We start from the raw sequence: 27,626 nt of genomic DNA, 5'->3' as shown, positions 1-27,626 counted from the left end.
TACTTAAATTAATTTAATCAGTAATATTTACATAACAGGAGCCACCCATCAAACTGTGGAGAAGATATAACATGATTAAAAGAAATACATCTGAAATGTATTCTGATTACACCTTTTTGTTAAACGCTCACTGTCGATACCAAAAAGATTCTGAAACACATTTCATGTGTATTTATTAAAAAGCAGGCTAAATTATGACACAAACCCCCTCAAACTACAATCCCCTATGTTAATGAAAGAGTCAAACTGAAATGAACAATGACACAAGTACTTGTCAGATTCATCACCACAGTGCCAGAGAGAATCTGAAAACTAAAGATCCACCAGAGAACTGAGGGGAAGATGTCAAGGTCTGTGACAAGTGAACAGTATCCAGAATTCTACCTTTTTATCCTGGGTTAGTGAAAAAAATGCCCTCAAAAGAAAAGAAAAGAAGACAAAAATAAAAATAAAATAAATGTAACCAATGGAGCCAGAAATCTACAATTTATACCAACAATTTCTGAACCAACATTACTTTCCTTTTTTCTTTTTTATAAAACTGTAAGATTTTACACTACACAAAATAATTGTATTTTACAACAATAGAACTTTAGACAGTAAAATAGGTTTTGATTGAGGTAATTACATCATGGTGCTTGTAAAAAGTAAAAAATAAAAAAAATAGATTTTCATCTGCTTTCCCCCTGAAAACAAAACCTTCCAACCACCATGTATTTCGCTTCTTTTCTGTCTCTGTTTTACCCCTAAACCTCCTCAGTGAGACCAAACTTACGACGCCAACACTGCTGAACACAATCCATTTTGTAACACCTATGTTACTTCACCTCTGTCAACTCAAGAGTCAGGTTGTTCTCTCTAAACTGCCCACTTGACCCACCACAGAAAAGTCATGTTTGAGATTAGACATGCTTGCAGGAAGCCCATTTGCTCCAGACTTGAAAGACTCGAAATGCTTCCACTTGATCCTGACTATTTGCAGTAGGTGCTTTAGCAATACCTGCTGGCCAATCCATGGAATTACATTTGTATTGGTGATATGGAGGGACTAGGGATGGGTTGACCTTGAAAATAATTAGTTTGTACAACGTGCGCTTATTTTTGGAGGGGGAGTGGTATAGTTTTCTCCTGGAAGAATTTTACAGTGTTGCACTCTGTGTTCACATAAAAGTGACAGAAACTGTAAAGGATGAAAAAAAGAGCTGAGCGAAGTTCAAACGTGAAGTGGCTGTAAATGTTGGATTGTCGTTTTCAGAAGGTTACAGCAATAGTGGCTGACAGCTCCCCCAATCCAACGTCAGACAAGCACTTCTGATGAAGCAAACAGGCAGCTTAACTCCAAGACCGAGACAGAACTGTGAGCTGGAGCACAGCTCCTCATTTTGTTTAGCAGCTGATTTTTGTTTTTTTTTTTAAATAAAATTGAACCACCTTTAAAAAGAGTAAAGCTCTGTGGTTCTCTCATAACCAAAGCTCGTTTGTTTGTGTTGAGGTGAGACATCAAAACTTCTTGCCATGATATCTCTGCTTTAAAGATCAATACAGTGTCAAGTCTGCCTTCAGGGTAGCATCACTAGCACAACCAACACTAGAAATGTTCTCCCAGTCTGGAAACTCAACTGAGAACTCTGTGCATCCTAAAATGGTCAGGGAATGTACCTTTAAATGGTGGAAATAATAGATCTCGATAGTTTGAGGGTCAGGTGACACTAAAATGTACTAAATTTCAGTGACAAAGGGGCATGATGTATTAACCAACAGCATTAATTAAAGTTAGGTCAGGAAATTTGTAATTTCTCTTGGTACTTGATCTATTACTGCATCTCACAGTGTATGATCTGGAGGTGACAAACAGAGGCTTCCTTTAACACTGGCAGCATGGTAGACTGCTCTCTCTTTTACCCTGTGTAGTTACTGAGGAATGTCTGCAGTCATCACCTACTTAATCCCACTTCAAACTAGCAGAGGCCCATAGACAACAACATAACCTCCCAGATGAGAGTATACAAGGCTGAGTCCCTTTGGACCCAACTACACAGCAGTCAAGCTCAAACATGACAAAGGGTGATTCTCACAAGAATCAAGGCACAAATCTGGACATGACCTGATGCAAATCACAAAATGACTTATTACACCTCATTCACAATTGAAACTGTTGCACTGTACATAAAATACATCATCCCAGATCATCATTGCTTCCAACTTGCTGTAAACCCAATCAGGTGAACAATTGAAAGAATTGGAGAGATGCTTTCCTGAGCTGTCTTGTCTCTAACTCATGTTTCACCAGAGAGGCTGTTTAAGTGAAATTTAAGGTTGCTGTAGAGAAGCACAGTGGGTGGAGATATACATGGTATCCATAGTTACAGAAGTAAAGTTCCATTGCGTGTCCTGCATCCATCATACATACATAATGTAGGGTATACATAACAGAATTATAATAAATTGCAGAAAATGCTAATCTGAAATTTTCTTGTGATAGTAATGGTAATTTTGTGACATAATATTCAATTATGAATGAGGTCAGGCCATCACAGCTGTTAATTTAGTGGAAAAATTCTTCCGGAACCAGCTGCTCCTCACACTTTGCATCTCTACTGGGCACTTAAACAAATCAAGTAGCATATCTCTAAAATGGTATGCCCAGAGTCACATATTTTCTGTACTGACAAAAACAGATCCAGTTTCAAAGGAAGAGTCAATGGTCCTGCTAAAAAACAAATGCTAATAGATTTATCTATCTGATCTATCAGTCCACTGGCAATGGAGCCTCTCTCGTTGGAAAGAACTTCTGGTCTGCTGTAACAATAATTCATTTGTGATGGAGGTGTCAATGAAAAGCTACAAATGTGGTGCCAGGAGGACTTGATCTACAGCAGTGATCATTATAGACTTGCAGGTGTATCTACCCATTGTTATTTTTAATAAATTATGTTGCTTATGGATATGGAGCCACGACATAGCACTGTAGCACTTTTGAAGCTAAACTGCTACCAAGACTACATCTGGAGCTGATGCTTATTCATTGATTTATTATGTTTCAGTGATGGACCTCAAAACTAGAACTGCCAAAATAACACAACAATCAGGATTTCTCTCAAATGGATGATGATGCGCTGGCAACACAAAGTATACACTCCAATCCTGCTCTTAAAAGACCCTGGTGATCAAGCAACAATTATTTATCAAATGGCTGAGATTGGAATAGAGAGAACTACCAGACATTTCCCAGTAGAGTGACTGAAGAAATATGGGAGGGGAGTGTTTAAACTCCTGAGAGATTGTAATAATTAATCTGTCATCATCATGACAGACTGAATGATACAGTACATACATTTACGATTGATGGTTTTACCAGCATGCTCGCCACAATTCAGAGTTTGTGTCAGTTGGTTTTTAACTAAAATGGGAACTTTTTGAGTTAGTAGCACAGTAGTCATATCAGACTACTTCTTTAAAAAAAATGAAAATTCCATTGTCATAATAGAGAAATTTGATTCAGTTTCTAACATTCCTCTTTTCTATGCAGTGTTGTCCATGTGATGTCCTGAGTTTGACTGCACACTGCCGTGTAGTCATAAGCTCTGTGACAGCACAAAAACCAAGAAACAGCAGCATGTGCTTTTTGGAACAGGCTGGTTTTCATATTTTCAAAATCTGTCCTGTCAGAATTGTGAGATGGGTCATACCTTGGAGGCAGTGAATTGATGTATCAATCATCATCAATTATGACATAAGCCAAAAAACTGACTTAGTGCTAACTCATCATGTTGAGATTACAAAAAACCAAACTCACACAAAAAAGCATAAAATTTTGACTTAACTGACATAATGTCATTATTTGAAAGTGGTACATAGGTATATTTCAATATTTGCCATTTTGCATCAATTTCAATGTTGACATCTGTTGACTCAGTCAACACAAAATGAACAGAGCAGACACATGAGCAGTCTGACAGCTCAGCAAGCTGTGTAAATAAGTTCACCCAATTATTTAATCTAAGCAGATAACCGGAGAATGTAAATGTAAAATATATCCAAATATAGCCACAATATCCAACTGGAATGTGGGAAACTCTTGTATATAAAACCAACACCTGTCCAAAAGGCACATGTATTATCAGTGATGGTGGTTCAAATATGGACAAACACACTGATTTACAAAGAGTATATTCAACTTTTTTTTTTCTTTTTTTTTGCTCACTGTCCCTAAAACCGTATGCTGGTAACAAACATCTTGACTGTCATGAAACTGGACTGACTCCTCCATCTAAACTCTGTTTTTAGTGACACCAGAAATGTACAAGAGCTGATGCAGGATCACAGGCCAGCAGCATTTAATCCCTCTATACTATCTTGAGCACCTGCAAATATTTCAAACCATATCAAAGTTGCATTCATAAAAAAAAGTCACTGATTCTAACCAAACTATTCTCATTGGCTAGAAGTGTATTTGCTCTCAGTGCCATAGTTCAGGAAGTGCTGGAAAATACTGCTTAGGTGAGCTTAGCTGATAGCAGTGGCAAAACATGTGACAGAGACAACGCTAAATTTCATCCTCAGGTCATAAGCAACAAATTTCACACAAGTCCAACCAAATCTGACACACTGGATTTATACACTCTCCTGGACTCATGAAGTAATATCCCCTGTAGAAGCTTCCAGCCTCAAACTGTTCTGCATCAGCTCTGCAGCTGTTCCAATCAGCTCCTCATGGGACAGGGCAATACTCAGTGCAGCAAGTAGGAAGAAGTGTGAAACATGAGAGTTGTACATCTTGGTTAGCATTGTTTTGTTCACACAGGACACCAGCAGTTGTGTAATGGTTGTGTTTCTTTTTTTGTAAAATGTAATTTTTTTGATGACTCATCTTGAATTCAGAGGGTGGTTACATAAGTTTATCTCCGTTACATGTGACTGTTGTGCTGTGAGTGTTTAGCTAACCTCACCCATCATATAAAACCGCATTTCACCAATAGCTTGTGTGGGTAGTTAGAAGAAGAATAGCAGTAGGTGTATGTTTGGACTTCAGCAGGTAAAACTTTGAAAACAAGGAATGTAGTTCAGGTCTAATTTGTTCAATTAACCCTTGTCCTCCTGGTCTGACCATGATGGTGAGGCAGGTGTGTGTGGATGCCAACAGTCCTCTGCAGCTCCCTGGCTCTGCTATGGTGTTGTATTCAGATAAATAGGTGGATAAGACGATTAAGGCATCCAGTAGCTTATTCTGTTAATGTGTCACCTTACTGGGACTTCATCTTACTGAGAAAATGAAGGTTTTCAGATACAATTTGAATATCATTTTAAATTAATTCTGTTGTGCTCTGAGTCTGAGCAGTTAAGTGGTGCAGTCCCACTCACTGAACTGAAACATTGTCAATCAATGTATATTCCTCATGATCCCTGAAGTGCACTCACTGTCACAAACATGCCAAACGTTTGAAATTCTTGATAGTTTCATCCCTGGATATCAGAGACAAACGCTGGATTTTAATGACTTCTGTGCCTTTTTAACTGATTTACAGTTCAGCAGTACTCTTAAACTTGCTGGGCCTGATTTTGGCAGTTTGAGACCCTGACTATTACTCACAGTTACGCACTTCTCACAGGTGAAATATTTGCATAATGTTGCTTTAACACAACAATAAATAATTTTACATAAATAATTTCTGAAAATAAACAAAGAACTTAGCCTCCTAGAGCTCTCTGCATAAACATCCTCTGTGGCAACTTCCATTTTTAATCTGAGATTGTACAGAGCTGGTGTGGCAGTTTCCTCTCCTTCAAGTCCTTGTTTGAGCTGGACTAAAGCTGGCACACGCCAAGCTACAACCCTGATATCTCTTTGAAAAGGAAGCACGGAGATGAAATTGTTGTCAAGTCATAATTTTGAAGTGTTCCTTTAATGGACAACAGTACATTTCACAAAACAGTCATAACTTAAGGCTCACTCACCAGCTTTACGTAGAGCTTTCAAATATAAGTAAATGGACCTTGAGTTAAGATTATTTTGTCAAACTACTATTCCCGAGGTACAGACCAACCTGTCTCTCTTTCAAACAACACTACAATCCACACACAGTACTGGACCTCAGTTTATCACTGAATACATTGTGTATGTATGTGCCTCTGTGGTGATCTAGAAAATAACCACCAACAGTGCTGGTGTGTCAGTCAGTCTGTCTAATCAGAATATGGCGTGGACAGAAAACACATAAGGTCAGTCCTGCTGTGCAGCCTGTGTGAACACTGATAAACAGCCACTGTGTGTCCTGTGTGTTCAAGCCCTTGGACTGAAAGCCACTGAATGTCTTTAAGGCTTCACTGTATGATGAGTGTGAGTATAGAGAAGTCTTGTGACAAGGCTGTACTGTGACATATTGCATAAATCACCATCATCACCACTATGGTGTTAGAGTTAACCATCACATCTAAATCGTATTAGCATTCTTTGTTATCCACAGTTAGGACTGCACAATACTAATTAATTCCCTGCATGTGTGTAAGACCGACAGAAATCAGAGTGAAAAAGACATAAGTGCAAGTCAACAAGTATATCAGAGAGCGATAGAAAGAGAGAGAGAGAGTGTGTGTGTGTGTCACCAGCCCTCAGAAGGGTGTGTGTAGGTGTGTGTATTGCTGTGATGGTGAGGAGGTGGAGGAGGAGGTGTTCGGGGTAGGACTGTTAGCCAGACGGGAGGAAGGAGAGGAGTCCGACAGCTGCAGCTCCTCCAGCTTCTTCAAGTACTCGTCTCTTAGGGCCAACAGCTCCTTGTAGCGCTGCTCCACCGGACTCTGCTGCTGGAACACACAACACACACACACTCTTTACTGACAGCACAAATACACAGTGTCTGGTACATCTAATACCATTTGTCATGAAGAAGACAAATGTTGCATTTCTTTTGAATTCATGGGATGAGAGTCCATCAACACATTTCTTTAAAATAAAGAGATTCGAAAAATGAAATGGGTGATAACAAACGACCATTAAGAGGGTTAGACTGGATAATTTTAGTGTATCGTTATTAGTTACATTTTTTTGTTGAATGAATTTAAAAGTGAGAGAAAAGAATGAAAAAGTGTACATATGATTACAACAACAATATGCTGTATGTCATGATGTGTAGGTTAAATTACAAAATGCAAACTTGATCATAGCCTGACTGTCAACAAATACAACTATAAATGTATAAATATACCTCAACAGATTTTATTTGGACTGCATGTTTACTACCATGGAAAAATATTCTCATGATATTATAACTGTATTCTCAATTGATAATGAAACTATGACTTCCTGTTACATTACACTGTTGTTTTTTTTTCATTCTTAGCCTTATTTGGTTGAGTTGAGACTGACATTCCTCTGTTTGATAAAATAGGTCAGTGAATGATTTGTGATGCCTGCTTGATTACCTATTAATTAAAGTCATGGACTTAAAATATGGAATTATGGAAATTACAATCACGTGTCCATTCTTTGCCAACTTCATTTTACAACTATAAGGTAAATACCATAGATATATGAACAGGTAAAAAAACAGGTATGAAACCCAAATAAAGAGCAGTGTTCAGAGTGTGTGTGAAATATGTGTGACTGGCTCAGATTCATCAGTAGAAAGTACCTGTGAGAACTTTGATGGCCCTGCTTGTGGTTTGGTTAGACTCAGATCTATTTGGGAACATGCACCATGTAGATTTTGATACCCTCCATGAGGAGCTACCTTAAAGGTCTTTGTCATTACAGCTGATACTGTACTGTAGGAGGAATTTTCAGTTAATCACCTTATTACAAACCAACCTGAGGCTTCTGGGTCCCTGATGGTCTGGGGCCGAGGACAGTTGCCCACTTAGTAATCCCACTCAGGCCACAGTATATGTTAACAGAAACAGTGGCAGTCCTACCTGCTGTCGTATGCGTGGGTTCCAGCGGATGTAGTATGTTACCCACAGCTCTAGGTGACGCATGCTGGCGACGGGGTAGAGGACCCTGCCAGACTCAGGGGTGTAGAAGGGGTTTAAATAAATGTCCATCTTACTGTTGACCAGAGACCACAGAGATACTGTCTTTGACCTCACCTCCTGCACCACAGAAAGAGTGGAACCGTGAAAGTCAGTATGTTTACATATATATTGTAGGGCAGCTTAGAGTAGTCAGTGTTACATGTGCATGTGGTCTTACATGCTGGTCTCGTGCACTCTCACAGTTGTAGAGGAAAGTCCCGAAGCGGCAGCTGTAGAGATGATCCAGGATTGTCAGCAGGAGACGCTCATTAAACTCAAAGGCTGTAGGAAACTGAGAGGAGAGTTAACTAGTTATAATTCAAAGACGGCCTCAGTCATCTCAGATCAGAAAAACAAAACTGTCTTTGTTATAGTGCCAAATGGTCCTAAAATGAATGATGTATTCAAATGTCAACAGTGAGCCTAGAGAGTATATCAGGAAAATCAGTGAGAGAAGGTTTGAAGCTGCAGCATAAAAAACTCAAAGTTGGAAATGACATTTGTCCTCTCAGGGCCCTATGTTTGTGGTAGCGCTCTAACAGGCTGCTATTTTCTCAGTATCTATTGCAGAGCACATGGTGCACAGTTGGGCAGTTCATTTAAATCAGTTTATCTTCATTAAAACCCATGTAAATGACACAAGGCTGCCACCCAGCTCAGACCAGCGTGTTATAACTCTGTGCTCTGTTTGTTTGGGAAATATTGGATTACCAGGCTTCATTAATTCTGTATTGCCTCCTTCACAATTTCCTTATCACTTTCAATATGATGTGGTTATTTACAGCATAACAAGCAGTACAATTATGACTTGGCACTGTGTACCATAAAACAATATGATTTTTGTCTTCATTTGTTGAGTGCAGTTATTGTCATGTATCACTGTGATTGGTTCAGCTGTTTCAGAGCAATGAGATTAATGTGGCTGGCTGAGAGTATATTTATTGATCACCACAACCCTTGATCTGTTTTCCACTTTATCCAGTCCTTTTGCACATTGAGCTTTTGCACATACATGAACAACCAACAACAGATGAGGACCCAAGACCTGCAGTGCATTCAGAAAGTATTCAAATCCCTTCTTTTGTACATTTTCACAGGATATTTCTGTGCTTTGCTCAGTCCAGCTTTCCCTGAACCCTGACCAGTCTCCCTGTCCCTGCTGCGGCATTATGCTGCCTCCACCATGCTTCACTGCTCGGGTGGTGTTGGGCAGGTGATGAGCAGTGCCTGGTTCCATCCAGACATGATGCTTACAACTGAGGTCAAACAGTTCAACCTTGGTTTTATTAGACCAGAGAATCTTGTTTCTCACAGTCTGACAATCCTTTACGTGTTTTTTTTTTTTTTTTTGCAAAGTGGGCTTTAATGTGTCTTTCACTGGCCAATCCGCCATAAAGCCTGGATCTATGGAGTGTAGCAGTGATGGCTGTCCTTTGGGAAGTTTCTCCCATCTACACACAGGATCTCTGAAGCTCCGACAGTGACCATCAGGTTCTTGGTCACCCCTTTTACCAAGGCCATATCCCCTTATTACTCAGTTTAGCCAGATGACCAGCTCTAGGAACAGTCCCGGTTGTTCTAAACTTCTTTCTTGTAAGAATTATGGGAACTTTTTAAAGCAGCAGCAAGTTATTTGTAGCCCTCCCCAGACCTGTACCTCAACACAGTCCTGTCTCTGAGCTCTGCAGACAGTTCCTTGACTTCATGTCTTGGTTTTTGCTCTGATATGCACTGTCAGCTGTGAGACCTTATATAGACAGTTTGTGTCTCTTGAAATCATGTCCAATGTTTCTACACAAGGTGTAGAAACATCTCAAAGACAATCCAGAGAAAGGGGAGGAACCTGACCTAAATTTCAAGTGTTGTAGTAAAGGGTCTGAATACTTATGTAAATCTGATATTTCAGTTTTTCCTTTTTTATAAATTTGGAGGAAAAAAATCTTTATTCTGTTTTTGCTTTGTCACTATGGGGTATTGATTGTAGACTGATGAGAGAAAGATTAAATTACTTCAGCATAAAGCTGCATCAACTATAGAGGCTAAGATTTATACTGCAACATCACTTTTTTTGTGAAAAAATTGAAGGTGTCTGAATACTTTCTGAATGCACTGCACTTTCTTTGCAAAGGTCCCAGGGTGTTTTCAGAGGTTTTTTATTTGTGACACATTAAATTAAACCTGTACAGCTAGATCAAGCAATAAATCAGAAAAAACATGTTAAGCAATTAAACAAAAAACATACATTTCCACATGAGTTCAGCTTGACAACTCCTACCTGTTTAGTCATCTGCCACACACAGTCAATGAATTGAACAAAGATGGGTGATCTGTCCTGATCTGCATGGTTCTTGTCACCGTGACCTATCCTCTGCACACACACACATACACAAACAAACAAACAACAAAACAATTTTTTTTTAAACAATTTTTATCTGTCAACTGAGGGACTTCTTGTAAACTGAACGGTTTTAAAATCACTTTAAAATACAGGACAGTGGTGAATATGGAGTCATATCACAACACACAAAGCTGAAGTACATAATTCTGAAGGTATGGGTTGTAAAAATGTTACTTACTGAGGCAAATTTGTGCCCAAAGCTGATCCATTCCTTTTCAATCAGCACCTAAAGCAGCACAAAAAATATTCATTACATCAGGTTAATTGAAATCTTAATTTTAAGTATAGTAAAACCACTGCGAAGGTCCAACTGAAGCTTTGTGTTTTTGGTTTAAATTTAAGAACTCAACAACCATGTGTTGGAGGGGTTTCATAATCTTGTCTGTTCAGCTACTGACCTGGAATCCTCGCAGTGTGCGGTAATGACTGTCCAGCATCAGCATGGCCAGAGAGGTGAGCTGAGCAGTTCGGTCCCAGCCATCACTACAGTGAACCACCACTGAGTTTCCACTGGAAACCTTGTCTGCTACTTGGATGGCTCCTGACAACACCAGCTACAGAAACAGACAGGATTCAGACAAGACTTTTAGAAAATGAGTCATGAAAGTTTTTAGAAAGGTGCAACCTCAAATAAAAATATGATATGTTCACCTACATGAATTAACAGTTTTTATGTGTTTACAAACTCTTTACCTTAACATGTTCTAGCCAGTGCGTAGACTCTAGACTGGACAGCCAGTGTGATTCCTCCACATTAGGGTAGACAATGTCTTTGAGTTTCTTCAGAGATTCCCTCATGACGTGAATATTCTGGATGTCCAAGAACATGAGCTCTGCGTTTTGATACTCATCACCCTCATAACCTCCTCCGGTGGCCTGGCAATTGCAAAGATATGAATATAAAAAATGAGGCAAAATGAAATCTTGACTTTCAGTTCTATCACAGTAACATGAAATGTGTGCTCATTCATGCCACTCATAGAGGGCGGCTGTGGCTTAGGAGGTAGAGCAGTCGTCCACCAATCAGAAGGTCGGTGGTTCGATTCCCGGCTCCTCCAGTCTGCATGCCGAAGTATCCTTGGGCAAGATACTGAACCCCAAATTGCCTCCGATGTGTGTGTTTCACATCGGTGTGTGAATGTGTGTGAATGTGTTTAGAAAAAAGCACATTAAATATATAGAATATGTGCTGTATGAATGTGTGTGAATGGGGTGAATGTGATCTGTAGTGTAAAGCGCTTTGAGTGGTCGAAAAGACTAGAAAAGCGCTATATAAGTACAGTCCATTTAGAGGCATTACAGGAAAACATCTGGCCAACAAAAACACCAGGATTCATTGTCTAGAGGACTGACTTAGAACAAATTTATTAAAAGAGGTTTTAGAGAAACTTGTCTAGGAATCTTTTGGCCTGGTGTTGGTGCTACACAATGGTTGGCCATCAATATCATTAGGAATCATCCTCTGGGGACAATAAGTACCCATACAAATATCATGATGGTCTGGCCAGTGGTTGACACGATTATGATTTTGGCCGCCCACAATTGGATGAATGTGATCGAATATTTGCATTTAAAATATAATGTAATGTGCTGCACATCAAATCAGTCAGCCTCCATCAACAGGCCAGGCCATCATCCTTTTTTTGGAAGTATTTCTGATTTAGGAGTGAAGTTAATGTATGAAGGCCAAGCTGAATGATGTCACTACTATTACCTCACTGAATCCTTGTCCAGTGTTAAATAAAACCAATAATAATCTAGGCTTAGTCAAACCTGAAAATCACTAGCTGCTGCTCTAAGCTTTAATTTTGGGTGACTGAGCTGCCTCCCTCTGCTGAATGAAAAAGGGTTACAACAAAGGCTGCAACATTTTGGCCAAAATGATTATCACAATTATTTTTGATAAATATTGAGATCATGATTTTTAATTGTGATAATTCATTGATTTTGGGGACAAAATATATGTATTGCAATTCCACATTTAAATAAACAGCACTTCTTTCACTTCCATGTTGTGCTACATTCCTGCTGATGTACCCAAATCTTTCCATCAAATTATGACTGGTCCTTATTCATCTCCTAGAAGCAAAATATAAATAAAATTCTACCATAACTTTTTTTAAATCTAAAATTAAAACAACAGAGCATGCCTATACAGCACTGTTGTGAGGTAACATGAGTGATGTTATTTGTCTTGGCCTTCATGCATTCATCCTGCTGCAGTTTGCAGTGTTTTTTTCAGGTGGTTGAAAAAGCTGGTTGTGTCGCAGACAGAATTTTACACAACGATTTGTCCTGGTTTAACACCAATAAATCCAACATACTTCCAAACAAAGGATGATGATGTTTTGTCTGTCTGTTCTCTGCTGTTACTCTTCTCCTATGAACTGTCACTGCAGGGTGCACACACAGCAGCTTGACAGCTCTCTATAAGCAGAGCCCACATTATAAACATTAGCTGTTGACCATGTAAATTAAATTGTGGGAAGCCAAATCATGATTGAGATTAAAATTGGATTGACTGTGCAACCCAATCAGAAATGTCATTTTTGTAATAATGATTCATTCAGATTTGTCTGAAGTTTTGGATATTAAAAGATTTGTGCATACTTTGTTTATGACTAAAAGATGACTTATTCATGATCCTATTTATAATGTTGATATTACATAACAGAATCTGATGGTGGCAGGTGACAACACTGTCTTGTTGAATATTGTGATAAAAGTCGAGTTTCCATCCAAATGTAGCACAAACCTTAACTGAATTTCCAGAAAATCTGAATCTGAATATCTGTAATCTGAAAATTTGCAGATGAGTGCATTGAGATAAACGGGTGGTGGTGCTAATTCTCTGGTCAGATGCCATAGAATAAGAGGGCGCAACAAGATAATGTGAATGAAACACCAGTAAAATCTAAAAGACTACAAATGAATGTGGAAACTGTGGTGAAAACATGACATTTTGTGTTTGTTCTCATGTATCAATTTAAAGAATGTCTCAGTCACATCATCATCTAAATCATCATCAAATGATTTATATTGTCTGCAACTAAAAGAGAATAGTAGACAAGAAACCTTGCTCTGTTTCCAGTGTCTCTCTTTATTCTCTATCTATATATTGTAAACTGAATATGCTCAGGTCTCACAAAACAAGACATCTAAAGATGTTGTCTTTAGTTCTGAGAAATGGTGCTGGTCTTTTTTTTTTCCAATTTGTTTTCTAGCTGAACAGTTGACTGATAAAAAGGCAAATTAGTTGATAATGGAAATAATCCTCATTTGTAGCTCTATATCTCACCCTTTTAAAGGGGAAACCATCACACCATAATATCTACACCATTTCAGAACTATCAAATGTCTTGCATGCTAAAAGTAACTGAAAGCTTCCTCAAGGGTTAACATTTCACAGGAACATTACAGTCTCCATCTGCTAACACCATCTGCTTTCTATTTTCCTCTTATCACTGCTAACTACTATTTCAGATTAACTGATGCTGATGTGGTGTTGCACATGAGATGGTAACCTGCTCTACATCCTCCCCTGTCTGTCAAATCAACCATCTGACCCCTAACACTAGCTCCCTTTCCCCTCTGACCTTGTTGGCCACTGCGTTGACATTGGGCCTGGCATCATATATGGTGAGCTTGATAGTGTCGTTTGCCTCTCTGATCAGGTCCAGGTAGCGCTCATCATCCTTGTTCCTTTTACCAGACATGCCAACCAGAGGCTGACTGCAGCGGACTATCACTGCCTGGTTCTCCCTGTGGATCCATGATAGAACCTAGTGCACAAAGACAATGAAACATTTGCAGATGCCAGGCAGTACTGTAGGACATGGAGTCAGGGTCAGGTAGCTTTTAACGGCAACAAAGTCTTTCAGGGCAACAGTTGTGAAAAATTGAATAAAAACAAATAGCAAAGAAGGCAGCTTCATTCCAACTGGCACTAGGGCAACATGTAAACTCATTTTACAAGACAACAATGTCGGCAAGAAATTGTAGTAGTTCTGTAGTAACAGTTCAGTAATGATAGCCAAGAAAAAGAGGAAATGTCACACGACCACATTTCAAACCCTGTGTTACAACAGAGGGGAGTTTGACTCCTTCAGTTTATTTCTGCTCCATGCTTATTATTGCTTAATATTTTAGCATTTTAATATTTCTATGATGTAAAACACAATTCAATACATCTTACTCAGATGGATAATGCTAGTGTTATTATATATCTTTTCAAGAATTCCTATGAACAGACCAAAACATTAATGTATATATCCTTCTAACAAGTAATATCTGTGAATTCAAAGCCTGATGTGTCTTGTATCTCTATGCCAGAAGAATTTAAATGTTGTAATGATAATTAGACATTTTTGGTCAAACTGACAAATTCTATACTCATGCATAATATCAGTTTTCAGTTTTCTATAGATCAGTCTTGTGCTCACCGGTATGCGTCCTCTTGACCTGAAGGCAGCGACTCTCCTGAGGTCCTCCTCTTTACTTTTAAAAGGTACAGCCAGTACAGTGGGGTAGGTGTCACACAGCTCATAGTTCTTATTGATAAATGTAATACGCCACTTGTTATTGGGTAAGCCCTACAAAAGACAATAATCATCATTAGATACGGACTGAGACGCTGTAATGATCTTTTTGAAGGATTATTCAGATTCTACATTGAATTCTGAACCTCTACTGACTTCACCTAGTTCTGTTTACACAACACACCCACATTATACAATTATGTACAATAGTAGCAATAATAGCATGACAGGTATTGGTATCAAAAAGTAGCAGCAGTACTACAACGGTTAAGTGCTAACACTGTGCTTCTCCTCCTTACCTGGCGTCTGAACTCCTCTATGGGTTTGTAGACATTCCAGCCGTTCTCCTCGTACTTCTCTTGAGTCACATATGCAAACAGAAGCTGGACAGAGGGAAGAATGGGAGACTTATCATTTATGGAATACAATGATATTATAGCAGCAGCACAAACACATAGACACAAGCCTCTTTTAAACAGAGATCCTGCTACATTGCTCTTAAGAAGATCCAACAGCCAGCATAACACGGCCCCTGTGTGTGTGGTTTAAAGAAGAATGCAAGAATGCAAGCATGCCACGGGACATCATTTTATCGTGATCTAGACTGAACAGGTGTTCTTCGTCGTTTATCCAACCAATGAGGATCTATTTATCTCAGGGAAATGGGGCTTTAGCCAACTGAGCCAAAACTCACATCTACTTTTTTTCAAGACAGAAAACAGGCAGCCATCAGTCATTAGAAGGTGGTAGGAGTCAGAGGCTGACATACCAGACCATGTGAGAGGGGGAAGGCATGTCTGAAGAGGAGGTCAAAGATATCTCGTCTGCTGTGGCCCTCCTGCTTCAAGGCAAACCTCAAATTCCTCATGTCCTGAGGACAAAGAAAATCAACATATTTACTATCCATACACACACAGAAACACACACACACACACATACACATATACACAGATTTAGCATTGCACTTGTGTAGCACTTCTCTCACATATCCAGGTCTCTTTTAGTTTCCCTCCAATTTATTGGCTTCAAAATGAGCTTATGTACAATTAGTCAGTGTGAATTATTGAACACTGTTTTATAGTGGTATGGTTTTAGTTTTAAGGAAGACAAACATGAGGAGGGAAACATAACAACACCTCATTCTACACAAAACACACTTAACAAAAACTTGTAAAAAGTGTGTACATAGCAGTAAATGAAAAATAAATAGATATACAAGCAATGATTGACCAACTCGAGGCAGAGGGAGAGGAGTTAAACAGCTCTTGTTAATGTGCACGTGCAGTTGAATGGTTATACAGACAGTTTCAGGCTGATAACTTCTGTGGTATGTTGGGTTCAGGTTAATTAAAAGTTGCAAGTCAGCACCATCTCAGAAAATAGTACACAGCAACGATGATGTCATCATAACTGTCAATATGGTGACCCCTGACCTCCTCTCCATCTTGGGGAAGAGGTAGTAGTTTGTGGGGACAAACCAGGAGAATATCGCAGGCATTGGACAAGTTCAAATCCACATTTGCTTATTGACTGCACAAAGGCCAGTGTTGTCCAGAGCTGACAGCTTGACTCTGATGGTTTCTGTAAATAACTAAGTGACTATTGAATATATAATAAAATTCTCTCTCTCTCCCTCTCTCTCACACACACAAACATACACACACCTTGCAGGTGATATCCAGGCCATAGGAGTTTTCGCCTCTGCTTGATGCCCCGCCCATCTTTTCCACCCGACTGATGGCACCCAAAGGAACATCCAGTGTCACCGTCACATCCTACAACACACAGACCAAGCATGCTGTTGTACTCACACACAAAAAAGCACAAATGCTTACAACTACATCAGCCATTCAAATACTCTTATCAGTAAAATGCTTTGAATATTAACTAGAATTGTTCCCCTGCATGTGTTTTTGTGAGAAAAAAATACACAACTTTGGAACACCCTGGGAGCTAAACCCCAGATACCCTCAGAGCTACAAAACTGAACCAGTCTAACTCCTGCTTAATAGAGGAGTCACTGAAATGTTTTTTTGGTTAAAATTATGCCATCAACAATCAACATAGAGTGCTACAACGCTTCACTCTGGGTCCCTACTTTTTAGTCTGTGGATGTCCAATTCTAATTTCATTACCATGCAGCTCCTGATAATGTTGTGCACAGTTTGAAATCTGCATGTCTGCAAATGTGTCAAAGAGACAAAAAACATTCTGGTACCAAGCAAGTTTTGAATGTGTGAGGAAATTTAATGGTAAACTGCTGGTCTTCAATTACTTATAGGAATTCACATGGATAAAAAAAATCACACACATCACACACAAATCACATCCAGTCAAGTGCTGTAGCTCAAAACGACAAGCCCACTGTACACTACCTAGTCAGCACCAAATAGCTGACAGACTACCTGGTAAGGAAAGTAGAACATTTAGTAGATAACTAGCCAGATATGTTTCTCAGAAGTTGGTGGATACCAAAACAGAACTAGAAGGTGGAGAGAATATTGTACTTACATTGAAATGAACGTGTGTAAATGACAGCAAATGTTGCTGTGTGTGTGTGTGTATTATTAAGTCCCCCCCACTTAACCCAACCGGTCGAGGCAGATGGCCGCCCACCCTCCGGTTCTACTCGAGGTTTCTGCCTCTTAAAAGGAAGTTTTTCCTTGCCACTGTCTCCTAGTGCTGCTCTTGGTGGGATTTGTTGGGTCTCTCTCTGTAAATACCTATTTTAAAGAGTACGGTCTAGACCTGCTCTATATGAAAAGTGCCTTGAGATGACTATTGTTGTGATATGGCGCTATATAAATAACATTGAATTGAATTGAATTGAATTATCAACTTTATAGGTCAGTTTTGTGTTTACAGCTGAATAATTCCAAGGCAAACAGAGTGCTGGTGTTGGGGATATGTGGCAGTCCACAGAGAAAAAAAATCACTGTTCTACATTAATACATGTTACATGGGACACGTGGTACAGAACAAAGTACCATGTTAAAATCACCACTTGGGCTCACAGAGAGATGTGACACAGAGATGTTGTTGCTGTTGTTGTTTTGGACGATATGTTAACCCAGCTGCTGACAGATTAATGGCTTTCACCCGTCACATGTGCATACAGACGCACACATGGGCAGATGCACACACACACGCTCACACTCACAAACACACACACACACACACACACACACACACACACACTTCACTTACAGCATCTGAGCTCTTGAAGTAGAGTCTGTAGTTAGTGATCAACACTTTTCCTTTCACAGCTCCACTGAATGGACAGATGTATATTATGTCCTTATCTGAAAACAGATACATATAAACATTACTTTCATTACACATTGCTCACCCATCTTCTCTTATATCTGATCTTACCCAAGCCTTATTGGCTTAGAAGAGGTTCCCTTTTTCACATTAGTGCTCTAGTTCAGTTATTGTTATTGTAAGCAGTGAGTACTGTAAGGGAAGAAATCACCACAGGTGCAGAGAAGAGGAAGCAAAAAAACAGAAGAGAAATGTGCAGCAAAGGTAAACTATAAATACCATCTCCTCATGAGTATAAGAGACTAACAAGGACAGACCAAGTCAACACATATGTGTGACTGTGACAGGAAGCACCAGAAGATACTGATGAGCTAAGTCACGTGTAAAACTAAGTGACCAAAAAGGAGTAGAAAATGACCAGTAAACTTGTTCACAGTGGGAAGTTTGGGAATTTTCTCAGATGGAGGTTTTTTCCTCCAACCCCAGCATCATACTCTATTGCCTATACAGATATTCACTGGATTATTTTAGCTGCAGCAGCTGGTCAAATCTGTCACAGCAGGTAGCTGCCATTGCAACTCAAAGTATCAAGCACTTGTTGCCAAAAAATGGATAGAAAACCCATTTTAGCTGTCCACATTCCACAAAGTGTATGCAGTTCTCAGCAGTTGATCACTTTCTTCTAGACCACGCTTCAGTTCTTTGTTGTTATGGTTTATATACAGACATATAATATTTGGAGCCTATCCCAGCTGACATTGGGCGAGAGGCAGGGTACACCCTGGGCAGATCACCAGTCAACTGTAGGGGTCAACACATATAGACAAACAACCATTCACACTCACAGTCACACCTATGGGCAATTTATTCCGTCCATCTTGCTGACTGCTGATGATGGGATTTCTGATAGCACCACACCTTGTACTTTCCCGAGAGTTGGTAGCTGTCTGCTGAAGTACCTGACTATGATGTAGCATGTAGAAGCCATATGCCTTTTATCAAGCCACACCACATGTACAGCACTGCTTGAAAGTATGTGAATTTGATTGATTGATTTTCTCATTTTATCATCATGTAACTGCACAATGGGCACTTATCCCCCCTCCCAAACCACTGAGAGAGGTTGCAAGGGTATGGAAGGGTGTCATACACTGCCCAAATATCAAGGTGTAGGGTGATTATTACATTAACTCCACATACAAACATGGGAAGGAAAACCTTGGAAAATTAGTTAAATCATTTTACATATCAGCCTAACATGAGAAATAGACATTAACAGATTCCTTGATCGACAAGCATGTTGTGTCAGTTGTGTTAGTTCAGTTCAGTTCTTTATTGTGAAAGTTGATTTGCAGTAGGACAGTAGCAAGACATGAATGCAACATAACACACAAAAGGATATAGGACAATCACAGTAAAACAACCATGAGGATAAAAAGAATATGATCTTTCTGTTCAAGTCACTGTTCAAGTCGAGACTCAGTGCAAATTGTGTGCACAGTGTGACACACTCACCTATAATTCTGTCCTCTCCTGGCAGCAGACACACATCTGCTAACAGCTCCATCCTCAGAGACTCTCTGGAGGTCTACAAATACGCCGCATGCGCACGCGCGCACACAAACACACACACACACACGCACACACACACACACACAAAAAACAAAAAGTAATATATATATATATATATGCATATATATACATAAAAAATAAAACATAAATATAGCCACAAACTTTGATCAGGCAATTCTGGGTTTAATTACCTTTTGTGCTCAAAGAGCAGGAAGGTCCAATCGATGAACAATTTTGGAGTTGTAGGTTAGAGCTACTTTGAACTATCAAACATTCAACACAAACATTTTGAGTTTGTTTGTTTGAGTTCACAGGATGCATCTACTGATATGAACCAGGCCTCACAAATAAGAAATAGCAGAGGGCATCAATCAAGAACTGGTGATTTGCATAAAGCTGGAAAGGCTCACAAAGCAATCTGAAAAAGCCAGGATTGCTCCAAAGGCATAATGCAGAATTCTCAATGAGGTAAAGAAAGAGAGGACAGAAGAGGAGGAGCCAGTCTCTGGGCCTAGACAGGTTGTCATCATCTGATGGAAATGAATTCCCAGGTTTATCCAAGTATCCTACAGAATAATGTCCGGGTGTCTGTCCACCAGCTGAAGATCAGTATAAGTTGGGTGATGCAGCAGGACAATGACTGTAAACACTGCAGTAAATCTGACTACAGTAAAAGAAAATCCAAATTTTGGAGCAGCCCAGTTAGAGCCCAGACCATCACCCAAAAGAGATCCTGTAAAATGAGCTCAAGAAACCAGTTTACACCAGACATCCTTGAATACTGCTGAGCTAAAGCTACTCTGTAAGGATGAATGGTCCAAGATTCAACCTGAATGTTGCACAGGTCTGATCTGCTACTGAAAGGGCAAGTTACGTTTTCCACCAGCACTCTGAATGTTGTTCAATGTGTGTTCAAGACAAGATTCTAACTGATTGTGTGTTATTAGCTAGTTAGTGTTAGTTATAAGCACATTGTGTTTGTTTATACATGTGATTTTGATGAAAATCAGACCATATTTTACAGACAATAAATATATAAATATATATAAACATATACACATCAAATCAGATTTATTGGCCAAGTATGTTAACACACATGCAAGAAATTTAGTTCATGGCCTTAAACTTATGGCCCTTAACTTCCACCACAAGCTATCGTTAACCTTAAAATCAAATATTAACCCTCAAACAGCCCTTTGAGAGTTGTGAGGACTGGCCAAAATATCCTCACAATGGCCAGCTGTCTCTGCACCCTGAGCAACCACTGGACACTGCTAGTCCAGTAGTGATGGTGTGATCTCTTGCCATATAAATACTGAACCCCTGACTCTGCAGGAGTGTGAGAGTGCTTTTACCAGTATGCCCATGTAAGATTTGAATATTTCAGCCTTAACTGGCTGACACAAGTACATAGTCCCACTACAGACACACCTGATACAGAAACAGACAAAGCAGGTATATACATACAGTGACTTCAGAAAGTATTCTGACCCTCTCACCTTTTGCACACATTGAAAACTAGATTTTTGCAAATGATTGCAAATTTATTTAAAATCAAAAAGTGAAATCTCTCTTGAAAAAGTATTCAGACCATAGTCAGACCCTAAGTCCCCCTGGCAGCAATTACAGCTTTGAGTCTTTGCTGCTAAGAAGCTCCCCCACAGCATGATGCCACCACCACGGGCTGGTATTAGCCAGGTGATGAGCAGTGCCTGGTGGTCGCCAAAAATAGTGCTTGGAGTTCTGCCCAAAAGGTTCAAATTGTGTCTCATCAGACCAGGGAGATCTTTTTCCTTGTGCTCTTGGATTTGTTTCCTTCCTTCCTCCCTTCCTTTCCATCAAGCTACTCTATCATAAAGGCCAGATTGATGGAGCGCTGTTGAGATGGTCGTCCTTCAAGTGGGTTCTCACATCTCTGCAGAGGACTCCTGAAAACTCTGTTAGAGTGACTGTTTGGGTCTTGGTCGGACAACATTTTTATCACAGAGGTCTACAGCACTCCTTGGATTTCATGGCCTGGTTTTTGTCCTGACATACAGTGTGAATTGTGGGACCTTATATACACAGGTGTGTGCCTTTCTAGATTAGGCCCAATCAATCCAGTTTGCTTTAAATATCCTTGAGGAGTCCACTCTGTGGCAAACAGGATACACCTGACCACAATTTGGACCACATCAAAGGGCCTGATGAGCGGGTAAACGGAGATTTTAGTTTCTGATGTCTAATAAATTTGCAAAAATTTCCAAAAACATGTTTTTATTTTGACATTCTGGCTTACTGATTATAGACTGATGGAGGAAAATGCCCATCAATGGACAACACAAACCAGTGTGCAGGTAGTCTGAATGCTCAACTTGTCACTGTAAAGACACTTACACTGGAGATGTGTGTGTCCAAGGCACTGGAGTTGTAGACTGAGACTGGTGAGGCCATTGCTCAGGGAGGGGGCTTCCACAGGCTGAGAAAGAGATACAGAGACTGTTAACTGTCATTTATGGGCAGTCTAATTATGTTTCACCTGGGAGCGTCGACCCAGTCAAGTATGACATCTAGAGGTAAAATATGGTGTACTGGTCCATTCTGGAGTTTGGCTTAATATCAAACTGCTTTGAAATTTTTTACAGACCCAACCCTACTCCAGTGATTTAGCTTTGCACTTTCATGAGGTCAAGGGACTCACAAGAGACACATTTAAAGCTAAATAGTCAAAGTGAAAGCAGCAGAGGCCCACATGTCCTCACTGTTATAGGTCATTTCCTATAATGCAACTCCGTACCATCTTTTCCTGTTATCTTTCAAACTTGCATTTGATGACGAGTGTACTGCGTTATGTTGTCTTTTTATTACACTTGTGATGTGGGTCCAGCATTTCCCATACTTTAATTTATTTATGGCAGCTCTGATGGCATCTGTACTGATAATAATAATAATAATAATAATAATAAAGTTTCATTTATTATTATTATTATTATTATTATTATTATTATTACAATTATGTTCTTTTACTCAGGACAACATCCAGGTTGCTCTTGAGCATTTATAAAGAGTGGATGAAAGGGCTGAGATGAGAAAGGAGACAATGCTGCAGCATGGGGTCATGGAAAATTTTAATGATCTGCCATGAAACAAAGTTGCTGTAGTTCACATTAACACTGTCTAATCTGCTCCAATCTTCATGCCAATATTCAGGTATAGTCATAGCTTCTACTGGCAACAGGAAATTACAGTGGTGGAAAAACGTTTTCGGACACCCCATGCATTTGTGAAATATTGCATTAAGAATCACTCTTAGGTCTTCAAATGCAATTTCTTTGAGTACAGTCACAGCCAAAATACTAAACAAATCCTAAAAAAAGCCATTAAAAACTTAAAATTGATTGGTTCCATAAAAATACATAAGAAATTTTGAGTATTGGGTCATTTTGGTACCAGTGATCCACTAATGAAGGTTGTGCTTTTTATTAAAAGACACAATTTTTGTTGCCGTGCTTTGTGTGTATATAAAGCCAGCACATTTGAAAGTTCTTCAAAGACAAAAATGGCTAAAACAAGGAACCTAATGCAGGAAACACGCCTGAAGATACAGATTCTCAGTGAGGAAGGGTACAGCTGCCGCCAGATAGCCAGGAAGTGCAGATGCAGTCCTTCAGCAGTTGGATACACTCTGCAGAAATACAGACGAACCAACAGCTTGGAAGACAAACCAAGATCTGGGTGTTCAGCAAGAGATGACCACGTCCTGATCCGCATGTGCAGGGAAAACCGCCGAATGACATCACAAGAGCTTCAGCAGCAGTGGTCAAACCAAACTGGTGTCCAGTGTTCCACCCGCACTGTACGTGGCTGACTTTTAGATCATGGCTTAAGGTCCTACAAGGCTGCCCAGATGAGTCCAGCTTCCAGCTTTATCCTCCTCCTGATAATGTGAGGGTACGCAGAAGGCCAGGTGAAGCTTTATCTCCAGCATGTACAGTACCTACTGTCAAGCATGGTGGAGGCAGTATCATGGTTTGGGGATGCAGGAGTCATCTCACTGTCTGTGATGGCACATTGAACTCTGTATAAAGTATTGTGCCATTCTTGAAACCCACATGCTCCCTTCTGCACGTGCACTGTTCCATTGAGGTCAAAACTGGATGTTTCAACAAGATAATGCCCCTTGCCACATATCCAGGGCCAGGAGAACTTGGCTGCAGGAGCACTGTATCCAGGTCTTAGAGTGGCCAGTTCAATCCCTGGACATGAGCCCCATTGAAAATCTGTGGTGGATTATCAAAAGGTCTGTTTCAAAGCGTAAACCAAAGAATTTAGAAGAATTCAAAGCAGTAATTCAAGAAGAATGGGACAAGATTACCCCTCTTGTAAACAATAAACACAAAAATATCATTTGTATTTGTTTGTGTCTGTCTAATGCAGCCACACCTTTTGAAACACAAAAAAGATTTTTTCCCAAATATTTCATGATAATATTTGAGATCGTGTAAAATTAAAAAAAAAAAAAAATTCCACCACTGTATGTTTTATACTTTGATGTCCTTCTCCTAGCAAGTTGACCAGATCTACCTCAAATTTGGTCAGAAAAGTCTTGAGACCTTTGTGATGCCTTTACGTTGTCCAATCTGCCCCAAACTTCACATTTTATAAGAATCCCAGCCTGAAGATGTCAACGTGCCAATTTTCAGGCATACTCATAGCGTCATCTGCTGGCAATAAGAAGTAAGCCTCATCTGATAATCATCACTTAATTTACATGACATGGGCTTAATGCTACTTGCAACTTTAATTACTTTTATGTTAATCACCTAATTTATATACACTCATTTCATCTCCGTGTGAAAGTCTCTACTGCATTTTGTCGTCATTTTGCTCCCCAAATTTCTCCAGATTCAGTCAAAATTTGTGCTACATTTGGATGGAAACACACCTACTGAGAATCACTGTATCAGCTGAGAAAGCCTCATAAAATCCCATTAGTCCTGTCAAAGATTAGTCTGTTCAACTTCAGCACTGATGGCCAAATAGCCGCCACAAACATGTTGACCTGCACATCAGTAAGATCCCTTTGCTTGCTGGGGACAGGTGAGCAGTATCTGTAGGCAGCTGACCTGAGTGACTGGCTGTAAGAAGAACTGAACACCCTACTGTGACAGAGAAAGCTCAAACACAGAGGCATCAATACTCACATTAAAGACATGAAACTACCAGTAGTGAATACTTCCTCTTTCTGTGAAAGTCTATGACAGCAGGGTGCAGTGTGAAGACCTGTGTGTAATATTTATAGTCTTGTTTAACCGGGGTTTCACAGAAATAGAAAATTACCACCATATTACAGCTTCCTATATCTCAGGTTATTTTATTGGTGGGTATAAAACCTAAAGAATGTACCATCTTAGTAAGAAAAGCCAATGTTTGAAATGATAATTTACTGAGGAAAGATTAGTACTGAGGAATGATTAGTACTACAGTAAACAGGTAAACAATGTCCTTCCTGCTAACCTCACAAAAGACGAGACCAACACCCTTACCATGGTAACTACACATTAAAGAAGGCAACAGATGTCGCCATAGAATGCTTAAAAGAGGGTACAAAACTTAAGGAAGGAGACAAACCACTTAGAGAATCTTGACTAGAATAGTCTGTAACACCAAAGATGGCAGTTATATGACACATGTTCCGTCACTCCCCCAAAACAACCACCGTACATCGTAGCTGTATTTTGAGGCAAAACCTTTTTAACCTGGTTTTCTCAGGTTAGACTGGTGATTCTATACATGCAGTTTTTTACAACCTGGTGAGCTTTGAAAGTCAAGTTATGGCTCTCTCCCCATTCACAGGAGCCTGGTCTTGTCAGCCCACCATAACTGCTCAGATGGCTGCAGAGTGGTGAGACTTACAAGGTAATATGACAAAAATGACACTAAAGGTTAACTGACTAAAAGTTAACTGACAAAACTTTAGTTCAATTTGTTGACAGAAATTATTTTAAAACTAAACAGTGGTATGCCTCCACCATCCAGTTGTAGTTAATTAGCATGTGAATTCTTGAATTACAGCCAAAAATTTGTTTTGTGTGGTCAAAGTGACCATTACCTTTGACCACCAAAATCTACAATCTAGTACATCTTTGAGTCTACCTGAACATTTGTGCCACAGTTGAAGAAATACCCTCAAGGTGTTACTGAGATATTGTGTTCAGCAGGCGTTTTGTGAGGTCACAGTGACCTTAACCTTTGACCTTCAAATATTAACCAGATCATCCTTGATTTGAAGTGAATGTTTGTGCCAGATGTAAAGACATTCCCCATGAGCATTCCTGACATATCATGTTGACAAGAACACGAGGTCACCGTAACCTTGACCTTAGACGATCAAAACCTGATCAGTTCATCTTTGAGTCCAAGTGAACATTTGCATCAAATTTCAAGAAATTCCCTCACAATGTTACTGAGATATTGCGTTCACGAGAATGGTAGATATGGATGGACAATCCAAAAAACATAACATTTATAGCCATGGTTGTCACCAGGGCAAAGGCGTAACAAGTGTTCATCAAATAGTTAAAATGTGTCCAAAAATGGATGTACATTTTTATCAAAAGACAAAGACGAAATCAAAATGAGGTGTTCTGTACAGCAATGTCTAATAGTATATGCAGTAGATCTGTACTGGCTTATATGTGACAAACTAAAATTTGTCAATAATATTTACCATACTGATGTATCGATCTGGCTCCAGTAAACAGAAGCTGGCACAGTATCTAAGTGGTTTGCAAAGATGTTTGGCATTAATATATTATATAACTGTTCATCTACCGGCATATATCTCCCCAGTTTTATTGGAACAAGTGCACAAGGTTGTTCACCACCAGCTTTGTTTGACCAACTTGAGCACTGCCTCTGACCTGCTGACCTAAACATCAGTAGCTGAGCGGCGATGCTACATCTGTATGAAGCAACAAAGCAGGAACACTTTCACCTCGACAACAGAGTATGAGCAAATACTTGAGTTGTGAGCACAAAGGGATAAAATCATAATATCGCGTAAAACGACTGAGGAGCAGAGATTCCGCATATTTGTTCTATGTAAAAGTTATTAAAAGTCATGTTACAATTCATAATTCAGGGTGAACCGATTACCTAGTATTTTCCACAGACAAAACCTGACAGCTAAGGAGCAGTTTGCGGTGTGGACACCCAGCTCTAAGCTATGAATACACAGCCAAAGGGTGGCTTTCAGTCTTTTCACCATCGACGATACAAGCGTCTGGACCGGGTAGTATACATGACAAATTCTGAAAACACAAAACACTTACAACCGGGGTAGAGAAGAACAAAGGTCCTCCAAAACCCGTAAACTGAACTTTTCCAACTTGGCCATTCCAATAGGTACAGCTGTGGAGTTGCACCAGGAAATAGCGAAGGCCTTGACGGTACGGTAGCTTGTTCCACCCGAAATTCTGGCTATTCCTAAACCACAGTGCACAGAGTCCTCCAGCAACCAACCTCCAAGAACACTTACTGAGGACTCAGGGGACCTCGTCGGGGCCAAATGTCTTTACTTACCCGCAAACTGCGATTCTCCCGTGGCTGAATGTCGATCTGCTTCCCTCAAGCCACAGCAGGAACTTACTCTACATCACGTGCCAGGCTGTCATGGCGTGGATTGGCTGGTTGTCAAACTAGAGCTTGCAAGGAATGGAGGGAGATGTAGTCTTCAAAAGGGTTGTAGTTTTCCATGTGTGCCACATGAAGCAGTTTTTAGTGATTTTTTTCATATGACTATCTGCCATTTTTTGTAAGATTACACGTTGTAAGAAGGAATTTGCAATGGTCAAATGAGACCATGA

General features: G+C 39.7%; 1 protein-coding gene across 2 annotated transcripts; it reads right to left on the bottom strand.

The window, feature by feature from the left end:
• mtm1 (myotubularin 1) lies at window positions 1–27,440 on the bottom strand. 2 transcript variants are annotated; one of them, XM_018693932.2, is made up of 16 exons: window positions 27,343–27,440; window positions 22,156–22,237; window positions 19,723–19,795; window positions 18,151–18,245; window positions 16,608–16,718; window positions 15,713–15,814; window positions 15,243–15,326; window positions 14,848–14,997; window positions 14,002–14,187; window positions 11,099–11,281; window positions 10,804–10,959; window positions 10,584–10,631; window positions 10,283–10,375; window positions 8,186–8,299; window positions 7,909–8,085; window positions 1–6,801 (listed from the first exon to the last, which is right to left on the bottom strand). In XM_018693932.2, exons 2-16 carry the CDS (start codon window positions 22,210–22,212, stop codon window positions 6,610–6,612), a joined length of 1,821 nt encoding a protein of 606 aa, XP_018549448.1. In that variant the 5' UTR covers window positions 22,213–22,237; window positions 27,343–27,440; the 3' UTR covers window positions 1–6,609. The 2 variants fall into 2 exon arrangements, with proteins under 2 accessions (XP_018549448.1, XP_018549449.1); XM_018693933.2 differs by having other exon boundaries at window positions 1–6,798.
• Between the last annotated feature and the right edge of the window lie 186 nt (window positions 27,441–27,626).

The sequence above is a fragment of the Lates calcarifer genome, linkage group LG14 (genome assembly GCF_001640805.2).
Source record: "Lates calcarifer isolate ASB-BC8 linkage group LG14, TLL_Latcal_v3, whole genome shotgun sequence".
Lineage (NCBI taxonomy): Eukaryota > Metazoa > Chordata > Actinopteri > Centropomidae > Lates > Lates calcarifer.
The sequence above is the reverse complement of the archived record's forward strand: the minus strand, read 5'-3'. Positions and strand labels throughout refer to the sequence as shown.

What these genes read in the sequence shown, in the direction of transcription:
- mtm1 (XM_018693932.2), bottom strand. Translation starts at nt 22,212, where the DNA reads ATGGCCTCACCAGTCTCAGTCTACAACTCCAGTGCCTTGGACACACAC. An exon ending in GGTCAAGAGGACGCATACCG is followed by an intron (nt 14,188 to 14,847) that starts GTGAGCACAAGA and finishes TTTGTGCACTAG; the next exon opens with GTTCTATCATGGATCCACAG. An exon ending in AGAGTGCACGAGACCAGCAT is followed by an intron (nt 8,086 to 8,185) that starts GTAAGACCACAT and finishes TCTGTGGTGCAG; the next exon opens with GAGGTGAGGTCAAAGACAGT.